We start from the raw sequence: 26,558 nt of genomic DNA, 5'->3' as shown, positions 1-26,558 counted from the left end.
AGTTTAAAAGAGTTTAATTTTTAATACAAAATAAAAGAAACAGTGTAACAGCAGCACCTAAAAACAATTAAAAACGTTACCTTATTAACAACGATAAAACTGTACGATTGCCCGTGTGACAGGACAAGCGCTGCGGGGAACAGTTTAAAAACAAATCGACATAGCACACAGGTTAAAAATGGACGGCAACTCACACATGACCCCAAATGGGTAAAACACTATAGAAAAAAAAGGCAAATCTTCGGTGCCGTCTTCACTCGGGCCCCCCGCTGTGCATGCAAAAGCGGGGAGGCAAAAAAAAGGATTTGTTTTCCCTGCAGCGCCTTCACCGCCTGCGAATCAATATCTGTGGGTGCCTACTGATACAGAAAAAGTAAAACAAAAAAACCCAAAACCATCGACAGCCACAGCAGTCAGTCTGTCGGCTTACACCAGTTTAAAACAAATTAAAACACACTGATGTGTCGGGTCCTTTGCCCGCAGCCAGAGATCCACCTGGCAAAGCAGCAGCTCGGTACTCTGTCCGCAAGTTCGTGTCACACCCTAATAAATGTGGGTCAGTGGCGATGAAGTCCTCTATACCGTTCTCACGGGAGCAATGTTTCCCACCGTTCTAACAGAAGTTTAGGGGAGGACGCGTATCAGACTTTCATAGTTAAGAAACACCAACATGCCCAACTCGGACCAAGCACTCGCAGCTTCAGGTTTGCAAAGGAATACCCAATTGCCCACACCTGCGCTTATGAAAGGAGCGAAGACCAGCTCCGCCCACCAGGGGTGGTCCCAAGTCTCCAGGTCTCACCTGTCACACAATGTTTCTGAATTTAAAAATCTGATATTCTGATATATCGGATGATATTTTTTCTTTCGGAAAATCAAAACATAACCAGAATTTTCTGCCGTATGTTTTGTGTTGTTATGTATTTACTCGTTAACGCTCGGTCCAGCTCTGCTCAGATCAGCTTCTTGTTGCGTTTCTGGCATTCATATTACAGGTCGTGAATAGGGAAGCTGCAGAGTGCCCTCTTGTGGACAAACTATGCAATGACATCACAGATAACATGGTTGAAGGGTGTTTCTCTCTTGTCTTATTTTGTTCTTTTCATTTTCACTTAGTGGTTGTTGTAAATGCCAATACCAAGATCTAAGATATTATGATTCACACAAAGATCCTTTTCAGATAAAAGTTAAAATTTCCCACCTTATTCCGGTTATTATTTTCTTATGACATCCTCAAATCGAAATTTTGAGTTGATAAGTTGAATTCCAGATGAGCTCTGCCAATCAGGTTGTTTCCTTGTTACCCAGAAGCAGATGGCACAGATGCATGCATGCTCAAAATCAGGTAGTATCATCAGCATGAGTGAGCTACCAGTGTATAACAACCATGACTTAATCAACACCAGGTTCTTCAGGTTTGAATGCCTTCTAGCAAATCATGCCAAATTGTTGGACAGCTGGCATCTAATGCTTCCAATAACAAGGAATTAATATACTTGCACAGATATTCCTGATTGGGAGAGCTAACTCAAAATTTCGAGTTGCTACCTTGAAATTTTGACTGATTAACTTGAAATTTTAAATACCTTACTCCGAATTTTAGGTTATGGATGGCAACTTTTTCTGTGGCGGAAACATGCTTCCAAACGTCCTCGTTAAATGTCTACTTAATCAAGTTATTTTTATTTTATTTTTTTTAATTGAATAGCCTAGTGTCATGTTTTTCATTATAACAAAAAAAATCATTAACTCTATTTAATTGCTGCCGGTGTAAAATCGAATCAACCACCACAAAATGATCATAAAATTATATTATCGAGACATCAAGTAAGTTAATGGCAGTGATTATCACCCAACATTACGGTCATTTAATTCGGTTCAAACATCATAAAAATTGTACAGTTTTATTATTACCAAATGCTGAGACACGTTGCTCGTATTTGTTCCCCCTTCTTTAACGTGAATTTGCTCTCCTTGTAACGAGACTTAATGCGACTTAGCTCAAGAAAGTTGTTTTTCATCCCAATGCGCGTGTTTGTGTGTCTGTTTGTGTGCACTGCTCAGTGAGTGGGTGTGTTTGTTTCCAACACCAGTTATTATCACAGAGCTAATTACCCACGGGAATTGTGGGTAAACAAATCATCCTAAAGAAAAGAAGCCCACAGAGAAGGAGGAAGAGGAGGAGTGGAAAGAAAAGTGTTGGCATAAGGAAACAAAAGAGCGAGGAGTGTGCTTGGGAAAGAGACTTGAAAGGATGTCCTCCAGCCCAGGCATACTGAATTACAGCATAAATCTGATTCAGATCACAGCGTTGCTCTCAGCATGTCAGCAACACCACAGTGTTCCTCAACCACTTCAGATCCGCACACCTGATCCAATTACTCTGTGATGAAAATGTGTGGCTCTTAATTGGATCAGGTGTGTTAGAGGCGCAGCAACAACCACAGCACAGGCTCCTGTTAGGGAGGACTAAATATTCCTTTCCTTCTCTTCTGTCATATTTATATTATTACAATGGTTGATGTTCATATTGAATATGGCCCCATCACACTGAATGTGGCCATCTTACTGAAAATAAGGTCAATTGTAACAGTAATGTGATCCAAAAGCCCATGCTTGGGCCTGCTGCAAATGCTCCATTTCAGACAGATTCTAGTCTTGACCCTGCATGATGTCAGTAACAGCAGATATCGCTAATGAGGTCATCTCAGGGACACAGGTATGGCTATGAGGAAAGAAGCCCCACACACCTTCTCTTTAAACCTTCTATTTGGAAGTTATAGCCAATCAGAAAAAAGGTAGGATGGCCTTAAAGGGAGAGAAGGTTTACCTGAGAGGTCTAGGGAGCTTGGAAAGAAAAGCATCTGGATTTCTTTAAGTTTCCTTAAAGAGGTTTCACCTCTCATCTGAGAAGCTTCTTCAGTTCTAAGAGCAATTGGTGGAGAGTCCCAGATTTAAGCCCTATGGGAGTGTCCACAAGAGGGTCATGGGCCCCCTATTGATCCTCTACTTAATCACACGAGCCAAGGTGTGAAAAGGGTTGTGGGTCCCAATCAGCCAAGGTTTCCCTATTCAAGGTTTCAGGTGAACCCATTGGGAAACCTAGCCCCACCCTATCATGTGATTAACTGAGGTCAAATAGCCCAGGTTGTGAGTAGGTGTTAAGTAGGGATGGGTACCGGTGTCCGGTGCCATGATGGCACCAGTTCTGACATAAACTGTAGTAACCAGACCGAAAAGCAGCGCACATTTCGGTGCTTTTTTTTCCTGAGCTGTGATACACTTTAGATTCTAGCCAATCATTTTACATTTCCGAGGATAGTAGGCGGGTCCAGGTACGTACGTTCTTTTAGAGCAGAGCTACAGATTAAAAATGCCCAAGGCGAAGCGGTCAAAAGTCTGGCTGTACTTCACAGCAAAAGATGCAAACTCAGCAGCCTGCAACAAGTGCTTTAAGCTGATACTGTGATACTGTCAAAGGAGGTAACTCCTCAAATCCGATGAAACACCTGGCGACGCATTAAAAGCCGAGAAATGCGCCGTATTTGATAGCTTGCTGCGAGACCTCACACCGTGCACATCTACTGCGGGTGGGTTGCCTGTTATGCAACATCCCCCAAAAACACGAAGAGGAGAGTCCTGGCCCCTAGCCCTGCCAGTGTAGCAGAAATGATGAGGATGATGATGGCAGCAGCAGCCGTTCTTCTCTGCGTGAGTAGCTTAATGTTGTTCGTGTGTAATTTACGTTGAGTAGGCTCACCACGTTATTACATTAATGCATGTAAGGTGAACTAGCAAACACCATCATAGCTACATGCGGCTGTCTTCTTGTTTGATGGCAGATACTAACTTCACCCTGGCCAAAAAGGCTAAAATGACCAAAGAAAAAGTGGAAAACAGTTAAACATGAGAGGTTTTTGGACAAAGTTTGTGTTTTTTCTATAGCTGTCGAAATTAACGCGTTAATTGCGATAATTAAATTTTGGAATTAATTTCGTTAGAATATTTAACTATTTAGCGCAACACGCAGATAAGTCGCTCCCATAATTCCACTTGATTTGTTTACCGCGCCACTGAAAATGGAGAAGCAGGAAGCGGATGGCCTTCTGGATGGGGAATTTAAATACAAGAAGAACATAGATGGGACAATAAACAAACGCGTTGTAATTTGCACTCACTGTAGTAAAGAGTTTCAATTTCACCGTTCAAATTCGACCTTAAAATACCACCTTAATGCCAAACACGCGTTTGTCGGGGCAGCAGCTTCACCCGGCCTGCGTCAGACCACTCTTAGTGAACGCAGGCCACTCGGTAAGTCTTCTTTGGACAAACTGACCGACAATATAGCCAAATGGATAGCAAAGGACTGCAGACCGCTAAGCATTGTGGAGGACAAGGGCTTTGCGGATGTTTTAAAGGTTGCATCTCAGGACGCGTCCTACAAGCCCCCAGCGAGAAGCACAATAACAATTCGAATCCACGAACTGTATGAAACGGAGAAAAAGAAAAAAGAAGAGGCTTTAGTTCACACAGAATGCGTGGCTCTGACAGGAGACCACTGGACATCATTGAGTAATGACAATTACCTGGGAGTTACTGCGCATTTAATCACTGAAGCCTGGGGTCTGACATCCTTTGCGCTGACTATAATGAAAACGGAAGAGCGGCACTTTGCGGAGGCTTGTGCAGAGCAGTTCCAGACTGTTGCTCGCAGGTGGAGAATTGAGGAGAAGGTGACAACAGTAGGCACGGACAGTGCGCGCAATATGATCGCCGCGGCTCGCATCATGCCATTCAATCACATGCCGTGTACCGCGCACATTCTACAGAGATGCATCACAGTGAGTCTCGCAGACAGTGGCTTTGTCACTGCGCTGGCCAAATGCCGCAAAATTGTTGGCCATTTTAAGCACAGCCCAGCAAACACAGCAGAGCTGAACGCAGAGCAGGTGTCACTGGGGCGCAAGCAGGAGCCGTTGGCCCAGGACGTGCCTACGCGCTGGAACTCCACGCTGGAGATGGTGAAGCGCTTGATCCGCAACCAAACTGCAGTAACCGCGACTCTGGATAAACAAAAGCATAAACTTGTCCTCCTGACGCCTCCAGAGTGGGACAAACTCCAGAGACTGGAGACACTTCTAGAGCCCTGCAGGTGAGCCTGTCATTGTGACCATAATTGTAGGTTTAGATTAAATGTATCAAACATACATCTTAAATCAGTTTTGTTATTATGAAAATGTCTTATTTAAAAAATAAATGAAATCAAATATTTTATTAATATTACCTAGTATTAAAAAGCTTTTTTTAATTTGCTGTCTTATCTGTGTGTGTGTGTGTGTGTGTGTGTGTGTGTGTGTGTGTGTGTGTGTGTGTGTGTGTGTGTGTGTGTGTGTGTGTGTGTGTGTGTGTGTGTGTATTCCACTGCAGATATGTGACTGAACTGCTGGGAGGAGAGGCCTACGTCTCCTGCTCTGTAGTTCTACCAGCCTTCTGCCACCTGCGCCGTGTCATGGAAGTAACTGATGAGGACCCTGCATATGTGGTGAGGTTTAAAGAGAAGTTTAAGGAAGACCTTGCTTCCCGCCAGGAACATACCAACTATGCATGGCTCCAGATCGCAACTGCACTGGACCCACGTTTTAAAGACCTACGCAGTGTGCCCAAGACTGACAGAGAAGCAGTGTGGACCACACTGGCAGGCATGCTGCATGAAGACTCTCCTAGAAGATCACACACTGCAGAAGAAGGTCCAGCCAAGAAGAGGCTGAGCCTGCTGCAGATGGACTCTGACTCTGAGTCAGAGGAGGAGGTACAGCAGGACAGAGCCATACAGCACTACAGAGCAGAGCCCTGCACTGCCTTAGAGGACTGTCCCTTACAGTGGTGGGCAGCTCATGCAGGAGCCCACAGCCAGCTGGCCCGCCTTGCTCGCAGATACCTGGCCACTCCTGCCTCCACATTTTGCCTGTTGAATTAGGCCTATGTTCTGTGAACTTGAAGATGTATATGGATAAAACAATGTGCTAGATTTAAACGGGTGGAAAACATTCAGTAAAAATCCCTCACAATTATTTGAAGCCCTGTTCTGCTTGTACTGCTTGTACTCACAATTAATAATAAATAAAACAAACAAGTGTGTTTAAAAACCACTATCTGTCCCGATTTTTACACATATATACACACATATACACATATATTTCGAGTTGCGATTAATAAATTTTTAGGCTGTGATTAATTCGCTTCCAGCACAACACCCAGCCTACGTCAGACCACGCTGAGTGAACGCAGGCCACTCAGCGTGGTCTTAGCATTAAATAACACTAACAAGTGTGTAAAAATCCGCTATCTGTCCGTATGTTTGCACACATTTTGGTCATATTTCGAGTTGTGATTAATCATGATTAATTAATTTTTAGGCTGTGATTAATCTGATTAAAAATTTTAATCATTTGACAGCCCTAGTTTTTTCCATTGTTTAAGCACTGCTTCCAGCCAAGAGTGATACCATATATGCCCCATAGCTGCAGAAAAGGCTAACATTGTTATCTTTTTACATAAAAACAGCTGAACATGGGAGGTTTTTGGACCAATTTTGTGTTCTCCATTCTTTAAGCACCGGTTTGAGCACCGTTTAAGCACCGGCACCGTTTCAAAAGTACCAGTTTGGCACCGGTATCGGATAAAACCTAAACGATACCCATCCCTAGTGTTAAGGCATCTGGGAAGGGATCCCAAGCTTTATGGGACACTCCCATGGGGCTTAAAATCTGGGACTCTCCACCAATTGCTCTTAGAACTAAAGAAGCTTCTCAGATGAGAGGTGAAATGTCTTCAAGGAAACTTAAAGAAGTCCAGTTGCTTTTCTTTCCAAGCTCCTTAGACTACGATGACCAGGATGACTGCGATACCTGAGAGGCTTGTCCAGTGGTAGGCAACTCCAGGCCTCGAGTGCCGATGTTCTGCAGGTTTTAGATATCACCCTGGGTCAACACACCTGAATCAAATGATTAGTTCATTATGAGGCCTCTGGAGAACTTCAAGACATGTTGAGGAGGTCATTTAGCAATTTGGATCAGCTGTGTTGGATCAAGGACACAACTAAAACCTGCAGGACACCGGCACTCGAGGCCTGGAGATGCCTATCTCTAGGCTAGACCAAGGCCTAGCATAGGCTAAATCAGGATTTTCTACCACTGAACTCTCTGGTGTCTGGAAGAAAAAATATGGAACCGGAAATGAGAATCATTGGTTATCTGGTTTCACTAAGCCTAACAACTGCAGTCACAGTAAATGGCACTACAACGGCATTTTTCATTCTTTACTTTGCATGTTCACCTCTGGTCTGGCACCAGATGACCAATTGCAAACTCAGACAGGACTAAAGCTGCATATAACTCACAATGGCGTGTCCAGCGGGGTGGCCTGGGGGGGCACAGGCCACCCCCCAAACCAGACTGGCCACCCCAGGTGCCACCCCAAAGGCAAAACAATAAAATTCAATCAAATATCAAATGTCCGATTATGTTTTCACGGTGACGCTCAGATATCCGAGTGTAAGTGAATGCAGCATCGCTTCTGCGCTATGTGCATCACGTTAGCAAAGGTAGGAGAGCCAAGCGCGAAAGACAGCACTGCAGGAAACAATTTTTCGGTGAAAGAAAATGAGGACAGAATAAATGTCCCGGTAAGTAATATCAAGTTTGTTGAGTTTAGTAAACTTCGGTGAAATTAGAATACCAAGGAAAAAAAATAACACTTAAAGAATTATTGCAGCTGTGGAATATTTCAGGCAGTATGCTACTGAGGGCAGCTAACATAAGAGTTATGAGTTATAAGATATAATCTAAGTCGTAACATTGCTGTATGGAGCTGCAGATTTGGTTGCAGGTTAACATAGCTGGACTGGCCATCGGGCATACCGGGCATATCCCCAGTGACTTATTTTTTTATTTTTTTTGTAATGGCATGAACAATGAGAGGTGGTGGATTGGCCAGATGCAGGTCGATGTGTAGAAATAACTCCGTTGTTTGGTGGTGGCTATGACGGGGCTTCCACAGAGGCAACAGGTGGATGAGGGAAGGGGAGGCAGGAGGAGAGACCCGAAGCAGCCGCCAGTCCGAGTGTCAGGTGAACTGAACTTCAGGTAAGAAGTTATGACCTGCAGTCTATCTGGGTCAGATATGAACCAAGTTTAGGTGGAGTTTATTTTCATGTTGCTGACTTTTTACTGTCAGTTGCAATAACTCATACTGCGTTCTAGCCAGTTTGACGGAGTTTTTATACAGCTGGGTGGGTGCTATGATGTTACTGATAGTGAACTTTATTTTATTCATAAGGTTAGTTAGTAGAGTTGCCAACGGCTCCTTAAAAAAATGGAATGGTCCCTCATTCAGAGAAAATATTACGCGTTTCGTATTGAGCTGAGAAGAGACGCAGTTTGTCCCGGACTTTAGCTAGAATGGAAAAAAGACACAAAGCTGGATTTATTCTGTCTTTACGCTGCACAGCTGCCTCTTCTTCTCTCATTCTCTCCCCCTCCCTCTCCTGTTGCTACTTCAATCATGAAACTGATCAATGATCAGCTGATCGGCTTTTCTCTCTTGTTTGTTTATCGCCCACTTTGCGCCAGAAAGAGGAAACCAGCGGATATTGCGCTAAACAACAGCAGCACGTTTAAGCTTGATCAGCTGTTGTTAGAATGTATTTAATATTAATTTCTAGTATCAGCTGATGTTTGCTGGAGCCACAGCTGTAAAGCTGCTGGTCATGATGTCTGTTTAGATATGTGGTGAGAGGGAAACATGAAGATGAAACCAGGAGATGTCCTTACTGAATCATCAGAGCTGAACAGGTGATGGAGAAACAGGTTTACCTTTTAGGTGACATGAATGAGTTGAAGTTATCAACTGTTTCTGAGAGATAAATAACACCAGCATCCTTTTTTTATGTAGCTGACAGCTGGTAACTGTGCAGGGGCGGGTCTAGCAAAGTTTTGCCAGGGGGCCAGGTAGGGCATTAACAGGGAAAGGTGGGCACAAAAAAATACTTTTCTTTCTTATTCTCATTTAAAATACCTAGTTTTTATTAAATAATTATCTAAATCTTACAACCAAAGTTTTTATCTGACGTAAAATGTATAGAAATCATACATATACCAACAAGACTGTACATCACTGTCACAACAGCATTTGTTTTCATTCAAAGGCTTTATGGCTTTAATACCTGGTGGGTCGGTCTGTAGTAAAAATGCCCAATTTTTTTGTCCCAGTCCAGCCCTGCAGGTTATACTGGCAGTGTCACCATGCCAGCTGACTGTATTTTATCATCAGCCAGTGTTGTTCTTTATCAATATTACCAAAGTTTACCATAAGGCAGCATAGAAAGTATTTACTTGCTTTCAGGTGTTATTCAAATGTTAGTCTTTTCATTTGTTTCCCCACTTTTTTCCTGTTTCAAAATCAAACACCAGTTTGTGAGAAGATTATCTTCTTTTTTTAACAGGCAGATAAAGTTTTGCATTGGCATTGGCTAATTTGTCAATTGTTTGTTACAAATGTTCGTATTTTAATTTTCAAAAATGTTTTTGCCCAAAACATATGTGCACTATATGTCAGTAAAAATACTATGCAAATATTGATGTCCTTGAATGCTGAGTAAGCACTGACAAAGCACTGATTGTATCTCTTGTACTTTATCAACGCAGTATCTAAAAACTTTGCACCGTAGTGGTTAAAATCTCATTCTAATAAGAGTTAAAAGTGCATTTGGTTATTAGGTTTATAGGATTATTGAATTATGGTTAAGGGTTGGTAGAATTTTTTTTTAAAACATTATCTGCCAATTAAATCTGCCACCCTTCTCCAAATCTGTGCCCCTACCTGGCCCCCCCCAACAAAAATTTTCTAGACACGCCACTGATAACTCAGACAAAATAACAGATTTAAAGCGAGACAGCTGCTTCAACCAAAGCCAGTAAGGAAAGCATACCATCAAGGCATGAATATATCTGACTATAATTCTATTTGTGCACTCCATTAAATTAATATGGCCCTTAAACATATTCCTATGGGGTGAGAGAAATATTTTAGCCTTATTTCTGAAGCTGCAACTCTGGCAGTGTTTAATCTTTGAACAAATATGAAAACATAACTCAAACTGGTAAGCAGGCTTACTTGTAATTCTTATGAGGTCAACAAGTGCTTTAATGAGCTTACAAAGATAAGGAGTTCTCTGCGCTGATCTCTCATACCCTACCTGTGCTCGTCAGGTAAAGCCTCTGAACACTCTTGCTCTCTTGAGACCCTCTTAGCAAACTCTGTGGGATCTTCTACAGACAGCATTTTCCAGCAGTATGTGTTAGTTGTAAGGCAGTGCTTGTATAAGTAACATCACTTCTATAAAGCTCAAATTTGAACATTTAGACACCGAGTAAAATGTGCCTTTTAATCGCTGCATTTGGAGACTGAGCAATCCATGATGGGTTGCTCGTGTACAAATTTTAGGTAATTTAATAAAGAGTCATTTCATATTTTTTTGTACATTAGTCTTTAATGCATAAATAAACCATTTCACCTTGTTCATTTTGACAAAGTAAAATACTTTAAAATAACATATCTCCCAAAGCCTGGTTCAGCCAAAGGTTTCTTCCTGTTAAAAGGGAGTTCTTCCTTCCCACAGTTGCCAAGTGTTTGCTCATAGGGGTCATCTGATTGTTGGGATTTTGTCTGTATTATTGTAGGGTCCTTGTAGGGACCTTACAATAAAAAGCATCTTGAGGCGACTGTTGTTGTCATTTGGAGCTATATAAATAAAACTTAATTGAATTGAATTATACTGAAATGCAACATGTGGCTTTGGGTGTTGATGTTTTCTTGTTTGGTTCTGTTTGGGTCAACTTCATTTGACCAACGTCTAATCATCCTTAGGATCCCTCATCACAGAACTATCCCTTTTCTCAGAATCTAATTCACACATGTTGAACGTGGTCTGCAAAATTGTTTCCAAGCTGATAAAAAATATTTCTTGTCCTTGACCCAGGGGTGTTTTGAGTTTCTTTAGATTTCTCTATGCCTCCATTTTAGTGATGTGAGTTTCTGCAAAAAGGTGCAGATTCACTGGAAAAACTGCCACAAGTACTGCATATCACTCCTTTCTGAAACATCAGCCGTGGACAGTATGTTTCTATAAACGTTCAAACCTGCTAGTAGAGTGTGAAGCCTGTCCTGTGGTACTTCAATGTCATGATTCACAGAGTGGTGTCTTTGAAGAGGCTCCACAGCTCCACAGTAACTAATTTATTCTCTAGTTACCAGAAAATCTGTGCGTGTGTCATGACTCACATGGCTAACATTTATTCTCTCTGCCACTCCTCTTCCTTCTCATCTCTCTCTGGATGTAGACATCACAGGACTCACTCTGTCTGAGTGCTGTACCAACTGCGTTTTGAATGGAAGCGCACGCCTACGTACACAGGCGTGTGTCAGATACACAGACATGAACGTACATACAAAGCACACACACCCCTGGTGTTTGCCTAAAACATCTTGTTCTGAAACATTTCGCAGAGCTGTGCAGAGAAGCTGAAAAGGGAAAAAATATCCACATTGCAGATACGGATGGAAAATAACTCTTTTAACAGTGTGCTGAGACAAATAATTACCCGATAGATCCGTCACACAATTAGTAACCAACTATTTTCATACCTGATTGACTTTCTTGTCGACAGCTCTCCAGATCGACTGGTTGCTTTCAAGTGACCTGCCTGTCATTGGTCGGACAATAGTCTGTGAAAGCACCACATCAATGGAGCTAAGGATTAAGTCATTACTTTTGGCAGAGGGAAAGGCAGACTACCTGCAAAGCCATTTTCAGCTGAAAAAAAAGAAGACTTAAGGTTATGTGAGATTGAGAGAGGTCATCATCAAAAACCAATTGATTAATAGAGAGTAGAGACAATTTCAGATTTTCTTTGGTTGACTTGTCATAATATAGGCCTGTCAACACAAATGTAGACAAGCAGACAGATATTAGGTAAAAGCTCAAACAAGGCACACAAGAAAGCTAGTTATCAAAACAGCAAATAACCAGAAACCACACAAACACTAAAGAGACTCAAACGTGATTCTCAAATAACAACACAGCTAAATAATTTCACAAAAATCACAAAAACTCACCATCATTAGAACAACAACGAAATCAAGAGCACACGAGATTCAAGAAATAAAAAAGAACCAAACGTTCAACATCACCAAACCCCAGCGTCAGAACACGACTACAACCCTCACTGTTTTAGTTTCAAGCAAAAGAATGATATGATCTTTTTATGCTCTTAAATAATAAATATTCTATGTCTTTCTGAGCATATCCAATTATTTTGCAAACAACCTTTAAAAAATATTGATCAATAATGAAATAATCATTACTTACAGCTCTGTTGTTCAGCTCCTCTGAAACAAGATTCATCTCTGCAGCATCGGATAACTGAACTAAAGCTGCTGATTTAAAGTCTTTTGCATTAAACACATTAAGCACAGGCTCTTCCTTCACATACTTGCCCCTCACTACTTCCCTGATCTCTTTCTCTCTACACACATCTGAAATCTTTGCTCCTGTGACACCAGGAATCCGTCCTTTTTCCTTTTCAGCTTGGAGACCATTAGAGAAAGCCTGTTTTAGACTTCTCTCCTATGCATCGGGAGCCTCTCCTTCTCCACATCTGAAATGTCAAAACCCATCAGTTAAACACAATTACTGTGTTCCTGATGTTGCTTTATTTTATTTTTACAGCGCTACTTTTTTAATTTTGTTTTTCTTCCCTACATAACTATATTTTATCATGTAATGCTAATCTTTATAATTATATGCTATTAGTCAGCTTAGGAATCTCAAAAGGCAGTTTTATAAATTGCATGTGTATACAAAACGTTTGATAAACTAAAAAGAGAGTCAAAGATTAGATTTTTGGAGTTTAATTTTTAAAGTAGCACACTGACTATATTCCAGCTGTTCACTTATTTTATATATGGTGCAGTTTCCTTATCACAAACAACAGTTATTACACTTTATTGTTATCTTTTTTTTTTTGTGTCAATATATTTTTTTAGTCTCTTTTAGTATTACTGTGTGGAGGGTAAATCACAGAGGTAAGATATAGGAAAATCAATACAGCTGCTGGAATAAAAACATAACTTAATGTTTCATGACTAATAAACGTGTCTGTTAATGCCTCATCAGTCAAGGTGTGATGACAAATGTTTCAGTTTCAGTTCATTTTTATTTTGGTAAACTGAAATGCTTTCTCACATCTAGTTTTAGTTTTAACTATAATAAACTTGTCATGAACTGCTGTGTATGATGACCATTAGCTATAGTATATAATGTGTAGAATTAGTATGTATACTGAATATCGTGTGATATGGATCTGAGAAAAGTGTATCACATATTACAATGTTTGTGTATATAATAGCAGAATGCCTCTGTTGTAAAAAGTGAATGATTTTATTGGAGCATTAATGGCTTTTATACTTGGAAACTGACGCTATTCAAAGCCAAACAAATGGCCTGTCCCAAAACCACCTTAATGTATTACATTTACATTTTTATTCACTGAGCTCTTTTACTTTAGTTGACCTTTTTCTATTTTCTATTGATTGTACTTTCTCTTTTGTATAATTTCTACCTTACTGGTCCCTTATTTAATTTACTAATTTATATAAGTATTTTATTATTATTTATGTTATATTAGGCTAGTTTCAGTATTTTCTTTCTGTGTTTTTGTTTAAAAATGCTCCTAATCATCAATTTTTTTTTTAAACAGTTTCATTAAATACCATTGTCCTTTTCTATCATCTAGTGATACCTGGACAGAAAGATGACTGAAAAAATAAGAATGGTGTATAAAGACAAAGATGGAAGAGTAGCAACAAGATGGTGTGTAAACTCACAGGGGACTCCCAAACATGCAGACCAGGGCTCTAAGGTCGATTCACTGAGACTTCACTGCATGAAGAACTACATTTGCATTTCTAATCTATGATGGTGGACAGTCAGCAAAACACAAATTGAAAAAAGGGGAGAAAAAAGGAGCTTTCAGGGACAGTTGTCAAGATACACACACCTAATGCCAATACCTACACAAACCTAGCATACAGAGGCCCTTTATTAAATACATCTGTTTGTTAATGCAAATACCTAGTCAACCAATCACATGGCAACAACACAGTGCATTTAGGCTTGTAGGCGTGGTTAAGAGATTCTGTTTAAGTTCAAACCGACCATCAGAATTGAGAAGAGGTGCCAGAGGTCAGAGGAAAATGGCCAGACTGCTTTAGACATGGGGTAAAGCAGCAGAAGACCACACTGGGTATCAGTCTTGTCAGCTAAGAACAGGAGACTGAAGGTACAATTTACAAGAGCTAACCAAAACTGCACCAAAAAACTTTAGAAAAACTTTGTCCACTCTGCTGATGAGTTCGGTGTACTCAAATGGTCTCCACAGTTACCAGATCAATCCAACAGAGCACCTTTGGGATCCAGTTGACAAATTTCCAGCAACGTGTGATCATGTCATGCCAACACCGAGCAAAATTTTCCTGGACATTGTTGAATATATGCAACAAAGAATTAAAGCAGCTTGAAGATAAAAACGGGGGATCGACCTGGCCCTATCAAGGTGTAACTAAAAAAATGGCTGGAAAATGTATATAAAGTGATTAACATACCATGTCTACAAAACCTCCTTACAGGCCTGTTGGCAAAATGTATGAAAATATTCACCTTTGAAAAATGTTTCTGTTTTGTTTGCTGTGTGTCACAACAGGTATTATCAACAGGAAATAACGTTCAAAGCCATCCCTAATGTAATATTGCCTGTCTTTTTTCTCATCCATATACAGCAGCGGTAGAAGAACACAGTGTGGCGGTAACAGCAGTGTGATGCAGGAAATGTGCAATGATTTTGCAAAAAGAAAAAAGAAAAAACAAGGCAAAACCTCAATTTCCTCTTTCACCTCTCAGCCGACATCTTCACACCTACACCTACCCAACACCCCTGATACGTCCGCGCACACACAAAATACCGATACGTGGAATATTCACCCTTCTGCGCAGGGACGCACTCTTTTACCACTCTCGTCCTCATTCACACGCAAACACACACAGTCCCAAACTCATCAGCACTTTTTTTCCACTTCCCCCAGCATGCTCCATAATTATCACATAGCAGCTCATTGCACACTGTGCCATCTGTTAGCTGAGCGCACGCACTCCCAAACCCACACACAAACCACACATACGTGCACAACCACACAGCCGCCAGATGATGGTTATCTGGGATTAATAAGAGCCACCATGTATAACTAAGTTTGCAGCATATCATTAACAATTTGCAATAAGAGGATAAAAAACACACCAAGAGGAGAGCAGCATACATCCAGGAAGAAGCTGCAAAGAAAATGCACTATACCAGGAATAATGTAAATGTCTGAGGATGATGTAATCTACATACACAGCTTGGATACTTAAAGCAATTTGGGAAAAAGAAATGTTTCCTCTTTTTTTGTCTTTTTTGACATTTAAAGAGTAAAAAAAACCACGCAACCCCAAAATGCACATTATTGCATTTTACATCTCATATTTTTTGAGATTTGGAGAAGAAAATTCAGTTTCATTTACAATTGAGAACTGTGAGTGATGACACGTCAGAAGAAAATGTGTTAAAATTGATTACATTACTTCACATTTCTTCAAAAATGTCCTTTTCCTTGTTTTCAGTGACAAATGAGACACATTTATTCAGGGATTTGAATGCATAATGTAGGCTGTGAAGTCGTGTGAATCGTTCTGGCACTTTTAATTCCGAATATGAAAGTTGAGATCGATGGAATTATTTTTCCTTCTGCAAGAACCTGAACTGGACTCCTGTTTAGTTTAGTCCATCACACTGCGCACACACACTGATGCTTAATGGGTCACAAAATAAATGTTATTTAAACTATATCGGATAAGAGACTAGAAATTTTTAAATATACTCAAAAATAAAACACATCCTGTAGAAACTGTGGCCTTTTCAATCTATTTAGACAAGCAAATATTTTATTTTTTTGTCATTCTGTCACATGAAAACATGTAAAAGGTTATATTTACATAACCTTCAGATTTACAAAATCAGAATCAGGAGTTTTATATTAGGTACCAGTGATTAGATCCTCCTTAATGACCGTCATCTGAAGCCTGTTTCATCTGGGGTCTGGTGTTCTGCGTGCTACTGATGTGTCACCACCGTAAAGATCTAAGAACTGTTAGGCCTCTTAGTGCGCATGAATCAAATCAAATCAATTTTCTATTCAATTTATGTAAATTCTACAATCAGAATAGAGATAGCAAAAATGGTAGGTAAGCAAAACTAACATTTTCTAAAAAGAAAAAAAAAACTATGCAAAGGTCTCGAGCAGGGATGACAACCTCATTTTTACAACGTGAGCCACATTCAGTCCACTTGATGATAAGTGGGCCAGTCCAGTGAAACTATGTGATTAAATGTGTGTTACAGACAACGTCCTGATAGATCATTGCTCAGACTGTTCTGTAATTATGAATTTAGTATATAACCTTGTCATTAAATTGCAGAAAATGTCTTTGTACTTTGGTGTAGTACGGATGGTGGTGGGTGGTGTAGGTCTTTATTGATAGGAAAATACAGATAAAAGTTCAATGATAGTTTGCTACCCAGCTTCAACATTAAAATTACTGTTTTATTATTAGCCACTGCTGTTACTTTAATGATACCTTAAGAGATGGCCGATATGATTGTGGAATAATTGCTTATAGTGAAATGGCCAGTGTTAACACGTGTGCCTGACAGGCTGATGTTTGTGATAACAGTTTAATACTTCAATGTCATTGAAATAGGAGATTTACTGACCTCTTAGAATTCCTCATAAAGCATTGTTTAGTAAATGGCCTTTATTTGTATAGCGCTTTACTAGTCCCTAAGGACCCCAAAGCGCTTTACACAACCAGTCATCCACCCATTCACACACTGGTGATGGCAGCTACATTGTAGCCACAGCTGCCCTGGGGCGCACTGACAGAAGCGAGGCTGCTGGACACTGGCGCCACCGGGCCCTCTGACCACCACCAGTAGGCAACGGGTGAAGTGTCTTGCCCAAGGACACAACGACCGAGACTGTCGGAGCCGGGGCTCGAACCGGCAACCTTCCGATTACAAGGCGAATTCCCAACTCTTGAGCCACGATCTAGTGTTGCGAATGTCACCTACTAACATTAAAAAAGTTAGCTGTTCGTGTTTGTGTTCAGCTGTTAGTGAGGTCAGGTGTGTCTGTCTGCAGCAATGCTGTATGAGGTTGTGTTGACTGGAAGAAGCGAAGACGGCTCTGTTGGTATCAGTTCTGTTTGCTGGTAAGTATCTAAAGCACATGTGTCAAACTCCAAGCCTCGAGTGCCGGTGTCCTGCAGGTTTTAGATGTGTCCTTGATCCAACACAGCTGATCCAAATTGCTGAATGACCTCCTCAACATGTCTTGAAGTTCTCCAGAAACCTGGTAATGAACTAATCATTTGATTCAGTTGTGTTGACCCAGGGTGAGATCTAAAACCTGCAGGAATCCGGCCCTCGAGGCCTGGAGTTCGACACCCCTGATCTAAAGCGACAGTTTTTAGTATCAATTAGTATCTGACTATCTTTCTTTTTTGACAGCCCTACAAACATCAAAGATCTTTTGAAATAATATGTACTGGGCACATTATCTGCTGTGTTCACAGTAACCATACCCATGTTTGGCAGAGACCAAAGACAGCTTTGTTAAGAGAAGACTCTTTTACCACTTGTCAAGCGTGGTGTTGGAAATGTTAGACTTCACTTTTGCTTTGCTTTATTATGGACTGACCAGATCCCAGCCATTACCACAGCTGTGGACTTTCTATCATATTAAAGAGGTAATGTGTGGCCATCTGTCTAAAAACTGAAGTTGAACTAGAGGTGGTGCTTGTAACAAGATAACGACCTTAAGCGAATCAACAATTCTCCTAAGAAATGTCTAAAAAAAAAACTGGATGGTTACTGAATAGCTCATAGTTAAACATTTAATTGTTGTGGAGTATTTAATACAAGCTTTATATGGAAGAAACAAGAAGGCATCCTTGAAAAAAAGGAATTCAGGAAGCACATAAGTCTTATGTCAAAGATGTACTTAAATTCTCCATATGTCAATATTAGAGCTCAAGCAGTATATTGGCCCCGCTGATATTAGCTATTTGCCGGTATATCAGTGTTGGCATTTATAACAGATGATAAATTAAAATGTAAAACGTAACAAAGAGCAGGGAGAAGCACCCTTCAACCATGTTATGAGTGTGGAAGTTGCATAATTTGTCGACTCCCACATCACTGTGACAAAAACAACCGACTAACCTGAGCAGGGTTTGTCAGAGAGTAAGGGGGTAACGCACAAGTTGTGACAATAGATTGATATTATATTGATAATATTCTCAATAAGGATTCATAAAAAAGTACATATAACACATTTGGGGAATCTGTTTATGTTTTGTGTGTTGGAAAGAAAATATCGTCCGATATATCAGAAAATCATCAAGTATTGATATCTGTCTTAAAAAAAAACTTTAATTAATATATGGTAAAGCTGATTTTCCTTGTGGTGTTCTTGAAATATATCACCTTTTTCTGCAGGCACTGTTTGAAAGGGTTGCTTACATTTTCACACAACTTCAGCTACAAGATAATGTTTTTACACCTGCTAGCAAACACGCAGTAATGTAAAAGTCCTTCCAAGTGCAAAATACTTTGGACTGCTGGTCTATCTTGAAGTCGTTACAGAACAGACTGCAAACAAGTGCACCATGTCTTGTTGAAGTTGCAGGCACTGGAGTCCAATTCCTATGTAGCCAAGAGGGATGAAAGATAAACCAAACTGTGTCCAAAATAAGGCTCTTTGGTTAGTGCGAACCTGAAACAACCAATTACCAAATACATAAAGCTAAACATCGCTGCTCATGTCCAGAGCAGGATAAAACGAACTGTGATGGCACCCTTAGAACATTTAATGAGTATTTCTACAGGTTGGTTCATACTACCAGTGCGAGGCACTCCAACAGCCAAGACCTTTGCAGCAACCAATTAAGCATCAAGCAGTGCTGACATCACAATAAACCCATCCTGCTGTATATAATTTATATATTTGTTATCTTGTAGCTGTCTGCACATCAGTCACAGAGCTGGAAAATGATCAAACATGCTCACTTTCCCTCTATGCAGCTTTAGAGGGGATTTATGCTGAGTGTGAGTGTGTATATGCAGGGGGGGACTCCCCCTCCTCAATTATTTACAGGAAGTCCTCATGCATCTGTGACTTTCAGCGACAGGCTGAGAAAGCCCAGCAGAGCAGCACAGATCTCCGTTCTTTCTCTTCCCGATTACCCCCTTTGTCTACAGGCTTGTTTTTGCTCCTTTCTTCTTCTTTTTTTACAACTTTTTCCTCTCGCCCTTTTCCCCCTTCTGCCTAAACATTTCCTCCTCCCTCTCCATCCTCTCCCCTTTTCTCCATACATTTTTCATTTGTGTTTTGCACGTCTAGCTCCACAACATTTTACCTCATTTCATTTTGTCTGCAGTCCCCTCCCTTCAGTATTTTCCTCTGTTTTACCCTTTTCTCCTTCATTTCCAGATTTCTTTCTTATTTAATCAATGTCGTTTCCTCACATTTACATTATATATTTCTATTTTCTCTTGTCTTTCTTGCATTCATCTCCTCTCTCCACCTCCTTCTGTCATTTTTTACGACTTTTACTCTCGTTCCTTTCCCCTGACTGTCTCGTCCTTTTACATGCTCTTTATTTTCACCTCTTCTGTGTCACCTTCCCTCCTTTCTTATTTTCTGTCTGCAGCCCTTTTCCTCCATCCTCTTGATCTTTTCCTCATTGTCCTTGCCCTACTTTCTCTCCACTTTCTTTTCTTCTGCCTCACATCCAAGTCTATTCTTTCTTCTCCCCTCTCCTCCTTTCATTTTTTTCTGTCATGTACTGGCCTCACCCTTTTTCCTCTCACCTCTCCCTTTCATTTCCCTCCTTTCATCTCTCTTGTCTCTGCCTCTCCTCTCCGCTACCATCCATTTCTATTCCCCCGTCTCCTCCCTCCCTCTCTCTCTCTTTCTCCATCACCTCTCCTTACTTCTCTCCTTCTCCCGTCACCTCCTTTCCCCTCCTCCTCAGCTCCTGTCATCTCCAACCAAAAAAAGAAATGAAGGGGAGGAAGCAGGGGTGATGTCAGATGAGGGGACGTCAGTGGAAGAGGTTGAACTTTCTCTGAAGAGTCAGCATGGAAATAATTCATATTCTGCTCAAACATCTTCACGCCGCCACTCTTCTACCTCACGTCCCCTCCATCCTGCTCCGCTCCACTTGCTCTTCACCTCTTCTGCCGTCTCCCTGTCATGTCTTTCTTATTGTTCTCCATGTCTCTTTCTTATTTCAATTATTCGACAAGGTTTTCAGATTTTCTTTCTTTTTTTCATTGTCTGAATTTTTTATGTTCAGGAAGGAGATGCTTCTGGAAAGGACACAGAATCTAACGATTATCAAATAATAAAAGACCGACTGAACGCATACTCGTCTGTAATCAGGCTAATATGCTTCACTGGCATCTATTCAAAGCAATTTATCTCTCTTTTCATCTCTCTCTTTTTCTATCTAATGAAACTGTCTCCAATCTTCTGTCCCACAAAACCTAAAAAAAGGGTCTTTCACATTATCTTCTGACATGAAAAAAGCTTTTTGTGCTATTATGCACCGCTGGCTCTGACTCAGTATTTGTCTCTCAATCAAAACTCTGACGAGCCTTCCAGTTTATTTTTTAATTGATTTTAAGAATTAATCAGCTGCAGCTCATTGCCAGTTTGATAGAACAACAGCGTATGTTTGTTTTTTTCATATTTTAAAGCCAGATTTCAGTAAAGTTCCCCAACACATGCTGGGTTAGTGATCTTTGCATCTGATTTTTAATCAGTGTACCGTCACACAGAGCAGAATACAGAAGATCTGTGACGTAGTGGCTCACACAGCTCACAATCTATCACAATTCACAGGTTTTTGTAATGTGTGAAGTGCAGAACAGAAGTGAAAAGTACTGCACAAGCTAATGAGAATCAAAAGTCCTTTATTAAGTCAATGGGGCTCACAAACACTCAAATTGAAGTCAAAGGAAAGTGTTTTAACATTGTAGCCATGATAAGCATGAAAATACATGAATGTATAAGCATTGCAGAGCACTGGTCCCAATACTGATGTTAGATTATGGTAATAGGGAGGCCCTCCAACCATCCCTTCTAATGTGGGAGGCAACCAATAAGACCACTCCCTCCACAATCATGACCAATAAGATCATGCTCATCACCATCTAACAGGATATGTGGGATTCAACACGTGTGCAAAGTGATATTTAAAGCTATCACATTGTTTAGTATTTTCATGAAGCTCATTCTTTGTACTCATGTGCATGCAGAATTCATAGACACTGAGAATCTTTGCTAAATGGTTTCAACTGACTATTGTTCAGTACATCAAGTGTGAGAATTTGGAGAAACTCTAAGTAGTGTGCAAGAAAGTTATGCTGTTAAAACAGAAGCTAAAACAGCAAATATGACCTTGAGCTTGACCTCAGTTTGGGTAAGGACCCATGAGATGATTGTTGTGTGAAAGTAAAATATGACTAATACTCTAGGGGGAAAAGTGAATCTTGTGAAAATGGAAAAGTGCCTGTAAAATGACAAACTTGACCTTGACCTTGAGCACAATTCGAGTCGAGATGCATTGGTTGATCACTGTGTGCACAACCGATAAAACTCTAGGAGGCGTAGTGATTCTCGTGACACGGACAGATGGATAACGAACGCCTAACCACGGCATAAGCTCATGTGTCCTTCAAGTCAAAAACTCCACATCAAGACCAAGGTCCCTGGATACAGTCCAAACAGTCCCTACACCTGGTAACTAAGCAGGGCTGTACAAAAAAATCCCCTCATGTTTCTTCCACACAATATAACGTCAGTGTGGAAGGTGATGATATATGTTTTAAAATATCTGTCACATTAGCCGGACAGTGATTCATTTACTTCACGTCTGGCTCTTTTAAAGAGTGTCACTAGATCCAAATGTTATTCTGGAAATTAGTCAAGGAGCCCATTAGGTAATTCACAGAAATAATAGGCCCTCATTTTGATAACTGATGAGCCATTTAAGCAAAAATGACAAAAGAAATCACAAGTTTAACCAATCCATGCACAGTAAACGTAATAACCCTGTGTTACCTTCCTTGAAAAATAAAAATTTTTCCGGTTTTTTCTTACTGTTTGCTTGCCAAGAGAAAAAAACACTGTAATATTTACTTGTTTTCTTTTTAAACTGATTTTTTTCCCACCAAATTAAACGATTAAGGTGAAAGTGACAATTTTCTTTTACATTTTATTATTCAAATGTAAAATAAATATATGAAGTTTGAATAAATAATGAAATAACACCTTAAAAACTATCTCTGCTTATTTCCCAAACTATTTTTGACCAGATTCAAGCAAAGTAATTTACCACTTTAATCGGAGCTAAAGTTAACAGACTAATCTCTCAGCTCAGTTTCCCTGCAGACAAAGCAAAGCCTTCTGACTTTTTTCAAAGCAATAATATGTCCAGTTCTCAATAATTAAAATCACACAAGAAGTTGTCATTGATAAATTCAGATCCGCAAGTAAGCTAAACAATTTCTCCTGAGCATTGCTCCCCAATGCACAAAAAACAGGAAAGCGCCGTAATACCGGTTGTAATCGGTTAAAGCTCCCTGTGCTGTGCCGCACGCATTAAAGAAGCTGAAACAAAGCATTTCTTGTTGTGTCTTGTGTGTGTGTGTGTGTGTGTGTGTGTGTGCGTGCGTGCGTGCGTGCGTGCGTGCGTGCGTGCGTGCGTGCGTGCATGCACTCACCGAGGAGTAAAGGTGACCCTCTCCGTTCATTGCGATGTAGAGACCGGTCTTAACTGATTGGATGGCCACGACTCTCAGACCCACAGGAATTAAGTTAAACAGAGCTGAAGACAAAAGGAGACAAACTCAGTTCATGTGTTTGCGCTTCCTGCACACTTGTTGTGTGTCTCTTGTTGAAATGCAGTGCTCCCAGAACTGCTCAGTTGGTTTGGTCAACTGGTGAAGGGTGAAGCAGCCTCCACGGTCTCGTGGGGCTGCTTGCAGGGCTTTTAAATTCTGAATTTTACAGAAGAGAGATGGATTTCTTTTCTTCTATCCCAACACCAGTGCTCATGTCTATTAACATATTTAATATAACTGGATAAGAAATATTATTTGTGCAGCAAAAAAAATCATCCATTGTTCGGCTTAACATATAAAAGACTTTGTGACCAAAGTCTTCTTAAAAGCGTTGCAGGACAGTGAAAAATGTTTGTTCAATCTGAATCTGAACACCAGTAAAATAAAGATCTGGTGGAGGACATAAGGATATCTTAACCAAGGGCTCTGTGACATTTTAATATGAGCCACTTCTCATTTTTTCCAGAGGCACAGTCCACCTCTCAGCTCCATCGGTCAGTGTTATTTAAATAGAACAGCAGTCAGTGACGGTAAACAAACAGACGGCTGGTTGCACCCATGTAGCCCGGGGGCTAGCGTCACCGGTGGTTTTGTTCACTTCCTGCAATCACGTAGCATCTTTTATCTTGTTTTCTTTTCTTAAACTGAATAATAGATAAATAATCTAGAATTATAACTCAACATATACACAGAACTTTAAACCTGAATATCAGTAGATGACATTATTTACTCTTTGAGGGGTCAACTAAGGAATTCATTTAGGCAGTTTACAAGAAGAAGAAATAACCTATGGCATTTTTGTGGCTCTCCATTATCACTGTGCTTTCTAATTATGTTCTTAGCTCTATGAGAGTGACTTCAATTTTACCAAAACTGCTTTACAAACCTCAGTAAGACAGTAATGGATTCTGCATGCGAGAGAATCAGGATTAAAATTAAATTGATGCAAAAACGGAGCAAATAACCCAATCAGGCCTTGAGTGTCACTTCAGTTAAACAATCACAAGCAGCAAATCTTTCAATTTTAAAATAAACCTGCAAAGACAAAGGCAGGGCATGAAAAATCACAGACAATATGCTCACGATTTCCATTCTGATATAGTTTTTTAATCTAGATCCTCGGATATGAAAAGATGAAAATAATCACGCCCATCGGCAGTTATGACCTTTCAAGGTTGTTAAAATTCTTCTGTCTCTCGCTGAGGTCGGCTAAAGTGGTGCCACATTTAACTCGTGTGATCTGCGTGCTGACAGCACCGACACACAAACAGCATCAAGCAAGGTTTAAGGTGAATCCTTCTTTCTTTGTGTACACAGAGGAGAATATTTTCAATGTAATATACAGCTTTGGTTCCTCAGGTCAACGTAAACTAATCGTGTGATAGATTAGCTGTAACCTAACATCCACAGCATTTTTGTTAACTCATGATGTCTACCTTTGATTTTATTCAGCTATACTATTTTACATATCGTTAGCTTCATAGCATAAGTGCCTAAGTCATTGACTTAGTCAAATGACTTAGGCAATTATGCTATGAAGCTAACGATATCTAAGTTTCATTAGAGTTTGAAGTCTGTTGTCCATTCCCTCGCTTCCTCTCACCTACCTGAACCTCTCCAGCTGATAAAAAAAAAGCATTTTATTAGGTTTTTCATTCTCCGTTGCATTCTGTGAATCCAGAACTAGACTTTACATTATTGTCTTATTGTGCGGATGCTTTCCTCTATCGCTGCCGGTATAATTGTCTCGGGCGTTTGTGACTCCTCTTTTGATTAGCTGCCGCGTCCCACGGCTCGAGCTTAAAGATGTCGTCGTTTCATGTTGCGAGTTTGAGGCCCAGCTTCGAAACATCCGCCTCTGAGATTTCTGCCTCCAACAGCAACTGTGTTTTTCCTACAACAATGTCCCAGATACTCTGGATAATCCACAGACTTCACTGTCAACTGCTGAAAGTTTTATACGACTGTCAGGCAATGAACTCCTATTGATGTGATATGCATCCATCAACCGTATACTGTATTTACCCTTAGGTATAGATACAGTACTTGCTGACTAACATTTGGAGTATTTTTTTCGACAGCTGAGACCTTTAGAAAGGAAACGAGTGCACACATTATCGCGTAAAAGCATTAAAAAAAACAACCATGACCTAAAATGAAGGTCACAACAGTGCATGTGCTCTTTTCTTTGTAATCAAAGGCTGATTGCACCTGGGATATCAGAGCCCTCATTAATCAAGGTTGCTTAGAAATGGTTGTTGATTTCTCAACCAACATTTACAGTGGAAATATGCCCAAGCACACCTGCGAGGAATCAGACTCGATAGATACCACAGTTAGTCAACCACCATCGTATTACACAGCCTTCATTAACATGAAGACATGAAACTGATCAGAGGTGCTGACAGCTGCCCCTTTAAATGCAGCAGGAAATGTTACTGACCAGACAAATGAAAAATAAATAAATAAATAAATTGCAGCTTGGCAACAAGCTTTGTCTCATCTACTTACTGCAGACTCGTTGTGGTAGAAATGTTAAAAATAAATAAATTAATGTAGATGTGAGGACATTTGGCAAAAAAAAATAAAAATAATAATAATAGTAAATAAGTAGAACACTACCGCAAAAGGCGGACCGCAGAGCTCAGGCGACTCGGCCAATGTGAAAAGGACACTTTGGATGAGTGAGTGGCACGCCGCAGTGATTACTGATAAGCATTTGATTTTCTCTAAGCCCAATACATCAGAATATTACAACAAAGCTACATCAATCAATAAGCTGTCCATCTGCCGCTCCTCCCCCGGGGGGCTGGGTTGGGCGTAGAGGGTCCGATAAAGTGAGCAGATCACTGTGACTGAACAGTAAAGCTGAAGAGCATGTTACTAATTCCCTTGCAAACTGAGGAACCTCTATTTAACCACTTATAACTACTGTAAAATATTTATTGAATATCTATCTTGTCTTTTTTTCTCTCTTTCCCAATGGACTCTCCTCTTTAACAGTGGGGAAAAAAACACGTGCCCCAACCTTCATATTAGATGAGGGTCGAGAGATTGACACGTCATCTCTAGATACCCAGGCAGCCTTGAGAAACAGTGTCAGTAGTTTTTACACTGCTATGAAATATATTTGGTTTAAAACGCTCCTCTCATTTCTCTCTTATTTACTGTAGATACTGGTTGACGTGCCTTGCGTACGTGCATCTGTCAAGAGTGTGCAACTGTCTGTCCAGGAGGCTCTGACCTCTATATGACCCAAATGATGCTTAAATGTTAAAAAAGGTGTTTTGCCACCAAGAAGCACAAGGGAACATACATGAACTGAGAGCTTTTCTTACATATCTTAATAAAATGTTTAATCATTGTGTTAAAAATGCTAGTTTGATCACGAATGAGAAACTATTTATCATGTAAACGTTTGCGGCTCATGGATAGCCT

General features: G+C 40.3%; 2 protein-coding genes across 3 annotated transcripts in view; one reads left to right on the top strand and one right to left on the bottom strand.

The window, feature by feature from the left end:
• The window catches only part of LOC146642592 (fibroblast growth factor 14-like), a 78,887-nt gene that overhangs the window by 9,929 nt on the left and 42,400 nt on the right, over positions 1-26,558 (bottom strand). For both annotated transcript variants that reach the window (XM_085399152.1, XM_085399153.1), the window contains exon 3: positions 23,001-23,104. In XM_085399152.1, coding sequence (XP_085255278.1) covers positions 23,001-23,104 — 104 coding nt within the window. The remainder of the gene's footprint in view (positions 1-23,000; positions 23,105-26,558) is intronic.
• LOC146642593 (E3 SUMO-protein ligase ZBED1-like) lies at positions 4,080-5,977 on the top strand. Its single transcript, XM_085399151.1, has 2 exons — positions 4,080-5,152; positions 5,428-5,977. Exons 1-2 carry the CDS (start codon positions 4,080-4,082, stop codon positions 5,975-5,977), a joined length of 1,623 nt encoding a protein of 540 aa, XP_085255277.1.

This window comes from Rhamphochromis longiceps, linkage group LG23 (assembly GCF_057381845.1).
Source record: "Rhamphochromis longiceps isolate RC_006_pf linkage group LG23, R_longiceps_female_GT1.1, whole genome shotgun sequence".
Lineage (NCBI taxonomy): Eukaryota > Metazoa > Chordata > Actinopteri > Cichliformes > Cichlidae > Rhamphochromis > Rhamphochromis longiceps.
This window is presented reverse-complemented; position numbering and strand designations above follow the sequence as displayed.

Bases quoted from the DNA above. Each gene is read 5' to 3' on its own strand.
- LOC146642593 (XM_085399151.1), top strand. From the start codon at position 4,080: ATGGAGAAGCAGGAAGCGGATGGCCTTCTGGATGGGGAATTTAAATAC. The intron at 5,153-5,427 runs GTGAGCCTGTCA...ATTCCACTGCAG, and splicing joins ACACTTCTAGAGCCCTGCAG to ATATGTGACTGAACTGCTGG.